The sequence below is a fragment of the Echiichthys vipera genome, assembly GCF_963691815.1.
Source record: "Echiichthys vipera genome assembly, chromosome: 9".
In the NCBI taxonomy this organism is placed as follows: Eukaryota; Metazoa; Chordata; class Actinopteri; order Perciformes; family Trachinidae; genus Echiichthys; species Echiichthys vipera.
Genome location: NC_139834.1, coordinates 26,512,408 through 26,525,342, shown reverse-complemented (window position 1 = coordinate 26,525,342; position 12,935 = coordinate 26,512,408). Strand labels below are relative to the sequence as shown.

General features: G+C 42.4%; 1 protein-coding gene across 1 annotated transcript in view; it reads left to right on the top strand.

Moving 5' to 3' along the window:
* The first annotated feature begins 1,320 nt into the window (after positions 1-1,320).
* vstm2la (V-set and transmembrane domain containing 2 like a) overlaps positions 1,321-12,935 on the top strand; it is a 50,311-nt gene continuing 38,696 nt past the window's right edge. Inside the window, exon 1 of the mRNA XM_083920264.1 lies at positions 1,321-1,446. Coding sequence (XP_083776390.1) covers positions 1,329-1,446 — 118 coding nt within the window. The 5' untranslated portion in view covers positions 1,321-1,328. The remainder of the gene's footprint in view (positions 1,447-12,935) is intronic.

Here is a 12,935-nt window from a genome sequence, read left to right as displayed (position 1 = left end):
CTATAATTGAAATGATTTGAGTCATGACCGAAAGAACGAGGTCGCAGGTACAACCAGCCGAAATGGGTTTTCTCAGGAGGGTGGATGGAGTCTCCCTTAGAGAGAGGGTGAGAAGTTCAGCCATCCGTGAGGAACTCGGAGTAGAGCCGCTGCTCCTTTATGTTGAAAGGAGCCAGTTGAGGTGGTTGGGGCAATTAGTAAGAATGCCCCCTGGGCGCCTCTCTAGGGAGGTGTTCCAGGCACGTCCAGCTGGGCCCAGGCCTCGGGGAAGACCCAGGACTAGATGGAGAGATTATATCTCCACACTGGCCTGGGAACGCCTCGGGATCCCCCAGTTAGAGCTGGTTAATGTGGCCCGGGAAAGGGAAGTTTGGGGTCCCCCGCGACCCGACCTCGGATAAGCGGATGAAGATGAGATGAGATGAGATGAAATGGTTTGAGTTGTCACGACCAGGGAAACTAGCTCCAGGGACAAAACCTACCAGAAACCAGAAACATGTTTATTTCTGCTATAAAGTGGATCGTTTTAACATGGGGGTCTACGGTGATTGACTCAAGGCACTTCATTTTCAGTTCTGGAGATCGCCGATTGGTTCCGATCCAATTGCTCATGGAAGAAAAACTGATTTAGGAAGAACAGTTTTCAGGGAGGAAACAGGCCATTCAACCTTTTTGGGGTGTTGTCAAAACTAGTCTGAAAGTCATTTCTTCTGACATTGTTTCATTTTTTTTATGAATCTTTACTTTAAGAAAGACTACACCCGAGGTCAGGAAGCAGGCTTCTCCACCCTGTTGTTAGCAAACACTTTAAGCTAATGTCTGAGGCACACCCCAGCACATTGTATGCTTAAATATGTTTAAGTTCGTTTATTATGTCGTTAAAATAATGAAATATGATAATGATAACACGTCTGGTCTAGTGTCGCTTCATAAAACCGCGTATTCTCGGCGAAATATAAAATGTCTAAAGTTGAATGTTGCTTAATGTGTCTCTAATATCACTCCTCTTCTAAATCGCATTGTATTCCCCACTGCAAGCCGCGGCACTTCCCAATTGGGAGAAGTCCCTCCGCCGCATGTAGGGCGGACCGAGCGGCAGCACAGCTTCAGTCGGTCTGCTGGCGCACACACACGGGCTGCAGCTGCTCCTTCGCATCTCCCTCCCCTCACCAGAGCAAGTCTACTGGATTAAAAACAAAACAAAAATAACTAACAATAAAACAAACAAAAAGAAAAGAAGAAAAAAACATCTTTTTCGGCGTGCACTCCACTCGATGTGAAAGAGACAGAGAGGGGTAAAGGAGAGCAGATAACACAGAAGAAGAGACATGGGAGCGTTCAGAGTGCTGCTGGGGAGTTTACATTACGTGGGACTCTACATGCAACTTAGTGTCTCCGCGAGGCAAGCTGGACACGGCGAGGTGGAGAACCACATTTCTGGGAACGGTAGGTGTGAGATCCGCTTCTGATTCCCTTTAATTCCTTTCCTCTTATGGGGGGGCATCAAAGAGGGCTGTGGAGAGGTGATGCCATCTGCTCACATGCAGAGGAGGATTTCAACAAAGGCTGAGAGAGAGAGGATGATGCTGATAATATGCCAACTAATGCAAATGTGTGTTCTCTTTGATTGTGTGTGAGTACCCGAAGAGCTTGTGCTTTCTTGCTGTCAGGCATTACATTAAAAAAGAGTTCAGGTGTGTGCTATGAATAGATCCACCTGTCATTCAGCCAGTGCATGGCTTTCCATCTTATTAGTACAGTAGAAAGGTTTAAAGTGTCATTTAAATTTGAATGATCAGACCATTTGCAGTTATACATTTGAAAGGCTGAATACTAATTAACGTGGTAGCCAATTCTTATGAGTGTAATGGTTGTTGTCTTTTGTATAATTGGTGGTGTAACTGTCTAATGTATGGTGAGCCTGCGCTCATGACTGTCAGGATTTTGATTTCTGTGAGAGCTGCAGCGCTCCACCAGGGTTTCTCACCCCCCCTCTCCCCTGATCAGTTGGTGATTCATCCAAACAGAGCAGAGGCGATGTCAGCTGATAGAAGGAAGTTCATATTCTCTTTAACTATACCCATCAAATGTATACTGAACAACCAGGATCTGCCTCTTTGTTTTTTTACCAGGAGCATCCCTAAATGGCCTCCGGTGTTTACACTTTGTTGCATCATACGGACTGACACACACAGTGTCACAGTTTGTTTCGGTAACTTTGGCTCAGCCCGGCAATCTCAGCAGATGTCACAGTTCTGGCTTGGCAATGCTGGCAGCACAATGTCTCTGTGGGTTGAAAAATTAAAGTAAGAAGGAGAAGAAGGAGGAGAATGAGCGGATGTGATGGCCAGCAAGTCTGAATGCCTCAATACCTGTGAATCCTACAGTAGATCCATCCCAACTTTTACTTCTATTTTCAGATACTTCCCAACAGCTTAACCTGGGACCCAAGCAAGTGTGTGCATCCCACACACTAAGCCGCAGTATGCAACATTTGCATCTAAAAATACACCTGAATCAAATCAAAGTAGGGTCACAACACAGATGAGATCCCTTTACCTAAGACACAAATAAAGTTATCTGGTAAGGTCTGAAAATGTCTGCATCCACGGGAAGAGATTAGTTGACGCTTTGAGAAGAATTAGTTGAATTCCAACTCATTTTGTAAAGCATTGAGCGGATGTATCAGCCACAGAAAGCAGAACTCCGATACGTTATATATTTTTGACAAAAGAAGGTAAAAAAACCTTAAAGGAATAGTTCAACATTTCTGGAAAATATACTCATTCACTTTTGTTGCCAAGAAACAAGTTGTGGTATTTCTTGAATGTTCCTAGGGTGTTCAAATCAAATTTGTTTTCTTTATACCCTGATCCACATCATGTCATTTTGATACTTTTTTATCATAGTTTCATGCGCTAGATGATCCAATTACTGTAGGTCCTCGTGCAAAACTATGATGGTGATAAGCCCAATTTATTGAAAATATGAATAAAAGTTGGGCAGCACGCTGGTGTGGTGGTTAGCAGCACCATCGTCTCGAAGCAAGAGGGTTCCTGGTTCAAATCCGGGTAGGGGCCCTTCTGTGTAGAGTTTGCATGTTCTCCCTGTGTCTGTGTGAGTTCCCCTTGGGCTCTCTGGCTTCCTCCCACAGTCCAAAGACACGCATGTGTTGGGTTAATTGGTTACTCTGATCTACACTATATTGAATGTGAGTGTGAATGATTGTCTGTCCCTGCGATAGACGGGCGTCTTGTCTAGGTTGTACCCCGCCTCACGCTCAGTGTAAGCTGGGATTGGCTCCAACCCCCAGGACCCTGTTAGGGACAAGCGGTTGAAGATGATGGATGGATGGATGGATGGATGAATAAAAGTTAAAACCGGCCACTCCTGACTCTGACATGAGGTGGACAAAACATTTTAGTAAATAAAGGATTTTATTTTGATCAGCTTCATTATAGCTGGTGCCCATATATTAAAATATGCCTGGGTTGGACCATCCATCCATGTTTTTTCATCTGGTTATCGGTGTCGGGTTGCTGGGCCAGCAGGCTTAGACAGTATACCAGATTTCCCTCTCCTGAGCAATGCTGTCCAGCTCTTACTGGGTAACCCTGAGGTCTTCCCATACCAGATGAAATATATAAATCTCTCCAGCGCGTTCTATCCCCAGGGCCTCTTACCAGTCGGACATGTCATGAAAACATCTAACGGGAGACGCCCAGGAGAATCCTAATCGGTTGCCCGAACCACCTCAACCGGCCCCGTGAAGAAGCGGCTGCTCCACTCTGGACTCCCCCCGGATGCCTGAGCTCCTCAGCCTATCTGAGCACAGCCACTCTGCAGAGGAAACAAATTTTGTCAGCTTGTATCTGCAATCTCATTCTTTCAGTCACTATCTAAAGCTCATGACTATTGGTAATGCTTGGAACATAGATGAACCTGTAAATAGTTCACTCCTGGACTCTTGTCCACGAAGTGAGGGTAAAACTGGAGCGTGAGATGGACAGGTGGTTTGGTGCAGTGTCAGCAGTGATGCGGTAGTCATACCAGACCGTATTGAAGAGGGAGCTGATCCGCAAGCTAATGATTTACCAGTCCGTTTACGTTCCGACATTCACTTTTGGTCATGAGCGTTGGGTCGGCCCTGAGACCAGTATTTCTGAATCGGCTCGGGACATTCCTAGCTCGCAGTCTGGTTCTAGCTTAATTTTTAACGGACAAATATGAGGCATTGCTCTTCTCATCCAACTCTTGGCAAGAAAGCGGGAAAAAAAGTGTTTCCCAAGAGATTGAATTATTCCTTTTACTCAAGCTTCTCTTACTTGCTTTTTTCCAATGTGCTTTTAACTGCATTTCGTGGTCTTCAACAGTAGATGGAATTTGTTCAGTTGTCATGGTGATGGCTCAGTTGTCAAAACGTGACCTTAGTATAGATTGTTGGTTTTAAAGATGCTTTCTGGTCTTCTTTCGAACGTCCGCTGACTCGTGATCGTTGCTCTTTGACCCCTTCCCGCCTGATGCTCTGACCAGATTTAGTCCGGTGATGTCCGTTTCCAGCGTTCATTTAGTCTCTTGTCATCTTTGTCATCTCATCCATGTAGCACAGCTGTCACATGTGATGTCATATTGGACTTTAATCGTTCTCTCTGGGGGGTCCTGTCTTTAGAGAAAAGTGTTTGGGTTTCGTGGTAAGTGCTGACTCCTTTGGTCTTGTTCACTCTGATTACGTGTTCTGACAGCTGCTTCCACATATGTGAATACGACTGGGATACTTCTGATGGTTTCTGTTCATTTAAAAGCATCATAGAGTGGCCAGGCTTGTACACATGAGCACGCCATGTGCTGTGTAAAATGCTAATCTCACGTTAAAGGGTTTTCCCTCTATATAAGTGTCAGATATTTAGTATTTCTCCTTTTTTTGCCATTCAGAACTTCATGAATAACATTTCGTGGCAGGTTGCCGCATCCATAACATAATGCATCAGAATCATTTCAAAGTGAAAAATGTGCTTGTGGAGAAGAGTGGGAAACAGTGGGTGTGCGGGATTTTTATGGAAATAAGTGTGTGCAGATACACTTGTTTTTGTTTTGTCCCGAGGGTAGAATGGAAGAAGAGGAGGGCAGATTCATGTACTGTTAATTTCTAACTGAATTATGAAGTCGCCCTGCAATTTCATACATTCTAAAATACTGAAGTCCACAATTAAATCTAATGGGATTGTCAGATGAATTGCAGGTGGGGATGATGAGCTTTTTAAGGGTGAAGATAAGGATTAAACCCACCTTAACATCTTTATTTAAGCAGAACATTTTTTTAATACTTTTTAAAGGATGACATCCACGGTTCACAGCATGGGTTTCACCACAGTGAGCAATACCAAATGAATGGCAAGAGGACTGTGACAGGGTCAACTGAGCAAACGAGAGGAGACAGTACATTTGGCTTGTATTGGTGGTTTCTGAGCCCTGTGGGGATCATAATTTATCCTCCTTTTCCATCATGGGCACTCCAGCAACTGGAACAGAGAACAATGAGGGAAAAAGGAAAGGAACTGAGGGAATTTCTTAAAAGGAAAAACCTTCGCTTGAATTTCATAATGTTCAGGTCTACATCTGCCGAGACGCTGCTTTAGTCATTGATACTTTTCAATTAACTCCTAATTAGGGAATGGTTATCCAGTGAGGCGATTAGTCCAGCCAATCAATTGGCTTAATTAATCAGTGAAGGGAAAATGAGCCGTTGGACCAATGAGAGGCTTTAAGTTTATAAAGGAAAAAAAACATTGTCATTAGACAATAGGGGCAATGCTAACAGATTTTTTGTTGATGGTTCTAGTCTAACGATACCAGATTTTCCCATTGTAATCATTGATCAGCTTGCATCACAACCACAACAATGCGCATTTTAAATGAAAACATATTTTTTTACCACTTAAAAATTAAATAATAAGCCCTGAGAGGCTGTTGTTTACCATAACTCTGGAACAGCTAAGGTGTGTTGTTAGGCACGACGCTTTTCTAAAATCAGTGTAAATCTTGGCCTCAAGTGGATTATTGTTTTTATAAAACAATTACTCTTTATACCTGGCACTTTTTTATTCAATAAACACAGAAAAAAACAATAATCTATTGTTCTGTATTGTATTATTCTTCTGCCAAGCAATGGAGTTTTTCAGCCACAGAATGGTTGCCAAGCAACACACAGACACAGTGGAAAGCATGCTATCAAGCTAGTCGATCAGTGGTGGTCACGGTGCCGGACGATTTACAAATCTATAGCAGCAACATGGAGCCAGTTTAGTTTACACGTTACAGGTTTCTTCCAATTCCTGTAGACAACTTATTCAAATTAATTATAAAATATCTTCAAATTAAAGCAAACTATGCCACTTAATGACCAGGAATACACTTATTAATAAGGTAAAAAAAAAAAGGATAAATAATAAGGACAAATAATAAATAGGAGATCAAAATTCTGCTAGTCATCAGCATATAGGCATTCACTGTAAAATGACATACTGTACATTCTGTTCAACTCGCCTCTTGAACTGCAGATTGAGCAAGTGGGCACTGCATCCTCTTGTTCTGTAGCTATTTTCCGTACTTTCCTGCACATTTGATTAGTTCTCACTCCTGCCAAATCTCTCCACAAGTTTAGCAAGCAGACCTCTACCCTTGCACTTTTACGTGATTTGGTGTTGTGCCTTCACATTGGAAGGAAATAATTCATTTTGCGCATTTCAAAGTTGCCTCATCATATGTTCTTGACAAAGTTTCAGATAGCCCATAAAATATTCAACTATTTACACAGTGTCATTTAACTCCTTGTCAACAGGAGGCGCTGCAGCATTCACCTTCCCATGCCCTTGCTCGCTATTATAACCATACTGTATATGTATCTGTCATGGCAACTATTATGCTCACTTTCTCCTCGCGGAGAACTCTAGATCTTTAGTTAGAGATATCAAGTTGTAACTGTGTAGCTTGGTTAAATGCTTCCCTCAAGTGGGGTCGTGCTTACCGTATTCACAAGAAGAGTCCATATCAACACCCCGTCATGTTGTATTCACAGCCTCGTGAATGGAAGTTTTCTCAACTGTAATTACTGTAATTGTGATACAGTCACAGCTGTGTGTTTTATAGTGAATTTTACAACGACTTCGAAAACAGCTCATCCAGTCACAATCAAGGGTTGGAACTATCTGCTGGGATTTTTGGGTCTACTGATCAGACTGAAAAAGATATCCGTGCCTGTGACCCTTCACTTAGAGCCAGTCTTATATCTTCCCTCTGTTTTGACCTCCATCAAGAGAAAAACCAGCCCCATTCTGACACTCCTTATTAGATTCGATTCGATTTGAACCATTCTTTCCAGTTCAACAGTGGAATCATTTAACATTCAGTGAGAAATCCTTTATGGCTGCTGCACCACCTTGAAAGGCTTCAGGCATGGCTGATCCTCTTACACTTCGATAGCATTTGAGAGGAATGGATGGATGGATGGATTGGATGAGTATAAACCAGGTGTGGCGCAGATGCAAGACCGGGGTTTGTACATTAATTGTGTATGTTGAGTGATAAATATAATGAGAGGAAATAGGTCTTCCACTAAAAGCAAACTGGGGCACTGAGGCAATGGCATCACACTACTGTTATACCATTAAAGATTTAACAGTGGCCAGTGCCGTATCACTGGCAAACATTCAGCAGCAGCTTGTGAGGTTTACTCGAGTCTTCTGCAGAATTAGACACCAAATGTCCACGTCTGCTCCTCGCCTCCCACTCACTTGCTTTTCAGATCTGATGGCAGTGTATTGAAATGACAGTGGGGTTCCTGACATCGCAACAGTGGTTAGTACAGCATAGAAGACCAACTGTCAGGACAAAACCCCTAATCAGATGTGCTGATGATGAGTTTTTTTTAGTTCAGCTAATGTGTGCACATATCCAAGTATTGCTTAATAAACGATAGATAGTATTATTATTTTTATTAAAATAAAATTCATTAACAGCTGCTTTATGATAGCCTGGCATCAGGGGCTTTATATATCAATGGTACGGACCGCAATGCCTCAGGACTACATGTAACACCAAAATGTAATGTGCAGCATTTTCCACATATTTATTGCATGTGTATTCCACGCTTTTGTAACAGAAGAGAGCAATGCACTGTAATTTGTGCGTATGCCACATATTTGTTTTGTATGTATTTCACATATTGAAAGCAGGAGACTTAGTACAAGACAGGGTTCGTTTCCCAGGCCGTTGCTGTTCATGTCCAGGACGTACTTAACCAAACCACAGCCTTCATTCTAATCCATACGAAGTGGTTTTCTTGCCTAATCCTAACTGCCACCTTTTGTAGTCTAAAATGGTGTAACGATCCACTTCCGGTGTAACGGTCCACTTCCGTTGTAACGGTCCACTTCCGTTGTAACGGTCCACTCCTGGTCCATCGCCTTCTCTGGGCGACTTCTGCTCACTTTCATGCACCGTTTTGTAAGATATACAAATTTGTGTGCAGAACATTTGCACGATGTTGTATGAACCTGTTCATGAGAATACGCTGCAGAGACAACAATATCTTGGATAAACTGATTGTTATATTAATTGGGTAATATAACAATCAGTTATATTCAATTATTAATCCAACAACGTTAGATTAATCTACTAATCAGAAATTTAATCGCTAGATAAATAATAAAAAAATAACCATTGGGTTCAGCCCTAGAGACAAGCATTTCCCTTTTTTTTCTGACAATTTAGAGACTAAACAACTTATACGCTCCTTCAACGTCTTTACCTAGATATATATATTTATGCCCAGTATGCGTTTATTTTCTTTCCAATATGAGATGTGTCCTAAATATATTTAAAACTACCGCTGTGTGTAAACACAAAGAGACATACAGTAGAAGGAGGAGAATGTCAGAACAAACAGGAAGGAGCCGAGGCTGACAGTTTTAAAGCTTGTTGGCGCTCAGCGGTTGGTAGAGACAATGTATTTAAGTCTTGACCTCACTATATCCTCCTCACTGAGAAGACAAGCGCTGTAGGGCAGCGTGGGATTAACTGTGGAGAAGAGAGGAATGATTCCTGTAGCTACACCATACCTCTGCACAATGCACCTTACCACCATCGTCTCAGGACTTAAAAATCAATTGTATATGTGTGTCCTGGCCTTGTCTGCAAAGCCTTTCATGAACAGAGTGTACTCAGAGTAATAATCCATGACATTTTCATAATAATAGGTGCCATTATTACCATTTACTGCTGCAATTCAACAGTGATTGAAAATATATCTACTTAATGATACTCTAGGGGTTATATTTCTAAAGCTGCCACATGACAGTGGGACTTGGATAGAGAAAAAAAGGCCTGGATTCAAATGGCCATTCGATTGTATAGGAAGAAAATGTGTTCTTAATACATTCATGTTACACCAACAGACTCTTTATTAAGTCAGACATTATAATTTATCTACATGTACTTTTTGTTGTTTGGTTTTAGGTTAGGACCATAGAGGGAAATTTGATTTCAAGCAACACTATGCATGGATTACTTTAGGGTGAGATTATGGAATTCTTTAGAAAACGATTTAAAGGGTTGTATAAATAAAAATACAAAAAATTGTGTATGGCTACTTTTTATTTTTAAAAGGTTTAATTAAGTGCAAGTGAAAACACCTGTGTGGGTCCACTATGAGTGAGTGTAAGGTCTTTGAAATATTCACCTTTCACCTTTCACACATTCACAAGCAGAGTGCATACGTTAATAAAAATATGCATGAGCAACATGTTAGTTATTTTTTGGCCATAGGAAAGTGACTTCAGGGCTTTGCTTTTCAAACCTGTGTTTTTAAAATAAAGAAGTTGGGCATTTTTTTTGTATTGAACAGTAATGTGTCTGTCGTAAGCCCCTTTAACACATTCCCTGCAACCCTGAAATGATGTAGACATTACCCAGGGGAGCTGTTTGTGAGAACGCTAAAGTCCGAATCAGTTGGATTGGATATTAAACAGACTTTACCCTGCCAGCTCCCTAGAACAAAGACTGTGTAATGTCCTGTTGAGCCCATGTGGGAATAGAGAAGCTTGTTGTCTAGAGAATTAACGAGTGGTCATGTTGCTTACATTCCTACATGGTGAGGGACCAGAAGAAGACAAAAATCCGAGGATGAAGAAGGCAGATTCACATAAAGATGTCAATGAAATTGTCTGTACCTGGAGTAGGTTTGTCACAATACTAGAATTTGAAAGTCGATAGCTACTGATACACAGGAAAATAAACTCACAGATTATCGCTAATCTGCCTAACTATAGTCAAAGCTAATTCATACTTCATTTCGTAGTCTTGTTTTGTTTTCAACATGGACGTGAGCAAATAAACAGAGGCTTATTATTACGCAGTCTGCAACATTTATTTGATCATATTCACTGAAGCCGACACAATGCTCCGAAAGAACAACTTAAATCATCCGATTTTAGAAAAAAAAATGCACTTCTACGTGCACCTAGAGCTTGTTATTTGTTTTGCAAAAATCCACCGCTCCCATATCATCCTGTCCATTCAGCAAAGTTCACAGTTTGTGCAAACGCCACGGATCCAACCTCCCTCCTCGGGCATGTTACAATATCACAGGGTTCATGCCTCAATTTAGGCATACGCTAAATGACCTTAGCAGTTGCTATCTATGAGTAAGTCTACCAGCCTTCTTCCATGTAGCGTGTACCTCACGATGTTTATTGATGAGAGAAGACACGGGCACGTTCACAGTAATCTGGTGCACGCACACTGACGAGAACTGGATGGGAGGGAGTGGAAGAGCTCAATGGTGGTGGGGAAGGGGCGTGAGAGTTGTAGACATTCAAAACTTGAGTGAGTCAACTCAATCTGCCAGACTTGCAGACTGCAGCTTTAAGATTCCCACACGCCACATCTCTGTTCTTTTTCTTTTTTATGTGAGGTTCATTTAGTTTATTCTGTTTCTGTATGGCAAATTAGGACGTGTACTTGTTTGAATGTTATATACTACGTTGGTGGCAAATAATTCTCAATTCATTTGAGGCATTTTTGGTTTCAGCCTTGAGCGATAAATTGATACATGTTGGTATATTCAATATCACTGCCCAGGGATGTGCGAATACATTTACTTTGGTATTATCATGTCCCACTGAGAGGTAGAAAATATCAAATCAACTGAAGAAACTACACTCCACAACTGCTTTAATACAGGAAACTCATCTATTTAAAGAAGAACATCTAAAGTTGTAGTAAAGTAGAGTAAAGAGTAAATGAGAAAATGAAATGTCATGCCTCATATGGCGTTGTAAAGTAGCACTATTAATAAATCAGTATGTTTTGCAGATCATATAAATGATATATAGATATGTGTTGATGAAACTGTAGAGCCTCCTTATCAGCTGCAGAGCTGTTGGCATACCCCACCACCATCCCATGTACCACTCTCAATGGAGCAGCGGTAGGTCAATCAATGTTCTCAGGAAGTGAAGCCACTGTTGTGCCTTCGTTGACCATGTGAGATCTTATGAGATGTGGGTGACCAGGGAACTGAAACTGGAGACCATCCACTCTTTCCCCTTTGATGTGCCGAGGGGATTTATTTATCTTTCATTATCTGATGCAAGCAGCTGATTTATCAATCTAACCATTAGAAAAAACAGCTGCAGTTCAGGTACTCATTGCTTCACAATGTGGACTTAGACCTTCGGTGTCCTCTATCATTCTTGCCTCCTCCTTCCTTCCCTCGCCTGTCACTGCTCGCTGCATTGTGTGTGAAATTAACTCTGAATCCTCTCCTCTGACTCCCCCTTCGATCAGAACGCTCTCTTCGAAATCAGCACAAACAAGCTGCGGGGTCAGCCGGCAGTCAAGGACTCTCCCTCTGTCTTTCTCTATAAGTGCCTTCTGCTGCGCTCGTCCTTCACTCTCTTGGAAAGCACTTCACTGTGGTGTGAGTTTGTGTGCGTGTGTGTGTGTGTGTGTTTGTGCATGCGTGTGTGTGCGTGTTTGTGCGTGTGCGTGTGTGTGTGTGTGTGTGTGCGTGGGGACATAGTTTGGAGGAGAAATGATCGTGGGCAGTTTTGAGCACGGCGATCTAAAGCTACACTTTCTCTGAGGTGTCCCTCCATGACTTAAACTCATCCCCGGAACTCATCATCCAACCCCTCTGGTGTGTGTGTGTGTGTGTGTGTGTGTGTGTGTGTGTGTGTGTGTGTGTGTGTGTGTGTGTGTGTGTGTGTGTGTGTGTGTGTGTGTGTGTGTGTGTGTGTGTGTGTGTGTGTGTGTGTGTGTGTGTGTGTGTGTGTGTGTGTGTGTGTGTGTGTGTGTGTGTGTGTGTGTGTGTGTGTGTGTGTGTGTGTGTGTGTGTGTGTGTGTGTGTGTGTGTGCGTGCGATGATAAAGGCAGCTTTGAGACCGATGATCCAAACCATCGCTCTCTCATATTCCGTGTGTTTGTGTCTTTGCATGGGTGTACACCATGTGTACTCGAAGATATGGAGGGGGAGAGAGTATTCCCTCTATTGCACTCAGCATGATGATGTTGGGAGAAGTGCTTGGCTGTGAAGACTTGTCTGAGAGAGTGTTGCTTATCTTCCATTAGACACATTACTGCAAATGTTGCCATCAAAGTGGAAAGGCACACACATACGCACGGACTCTCAGATTTATAGAGAGAGAGAGAGAGAGAGAGAGAGAGAGAGACACACACTCACACTCCTGGGGAGGCACTTGGCAGGATTCATCTGTTGGCAGTCTCAAAGAGGGAGGAAAGAGGAGGAGGAGCAGGAAGGCAGGCGGAGAGGGGAATGTGATGTATCTGTGGTCCAGGATCAGTCACTTGCAGCCTAAAGGAGCTCCTCAGCCTCCAGGCCGCAACATAATTTAGTGAAGTTGTTCCCCTAAGTGTCT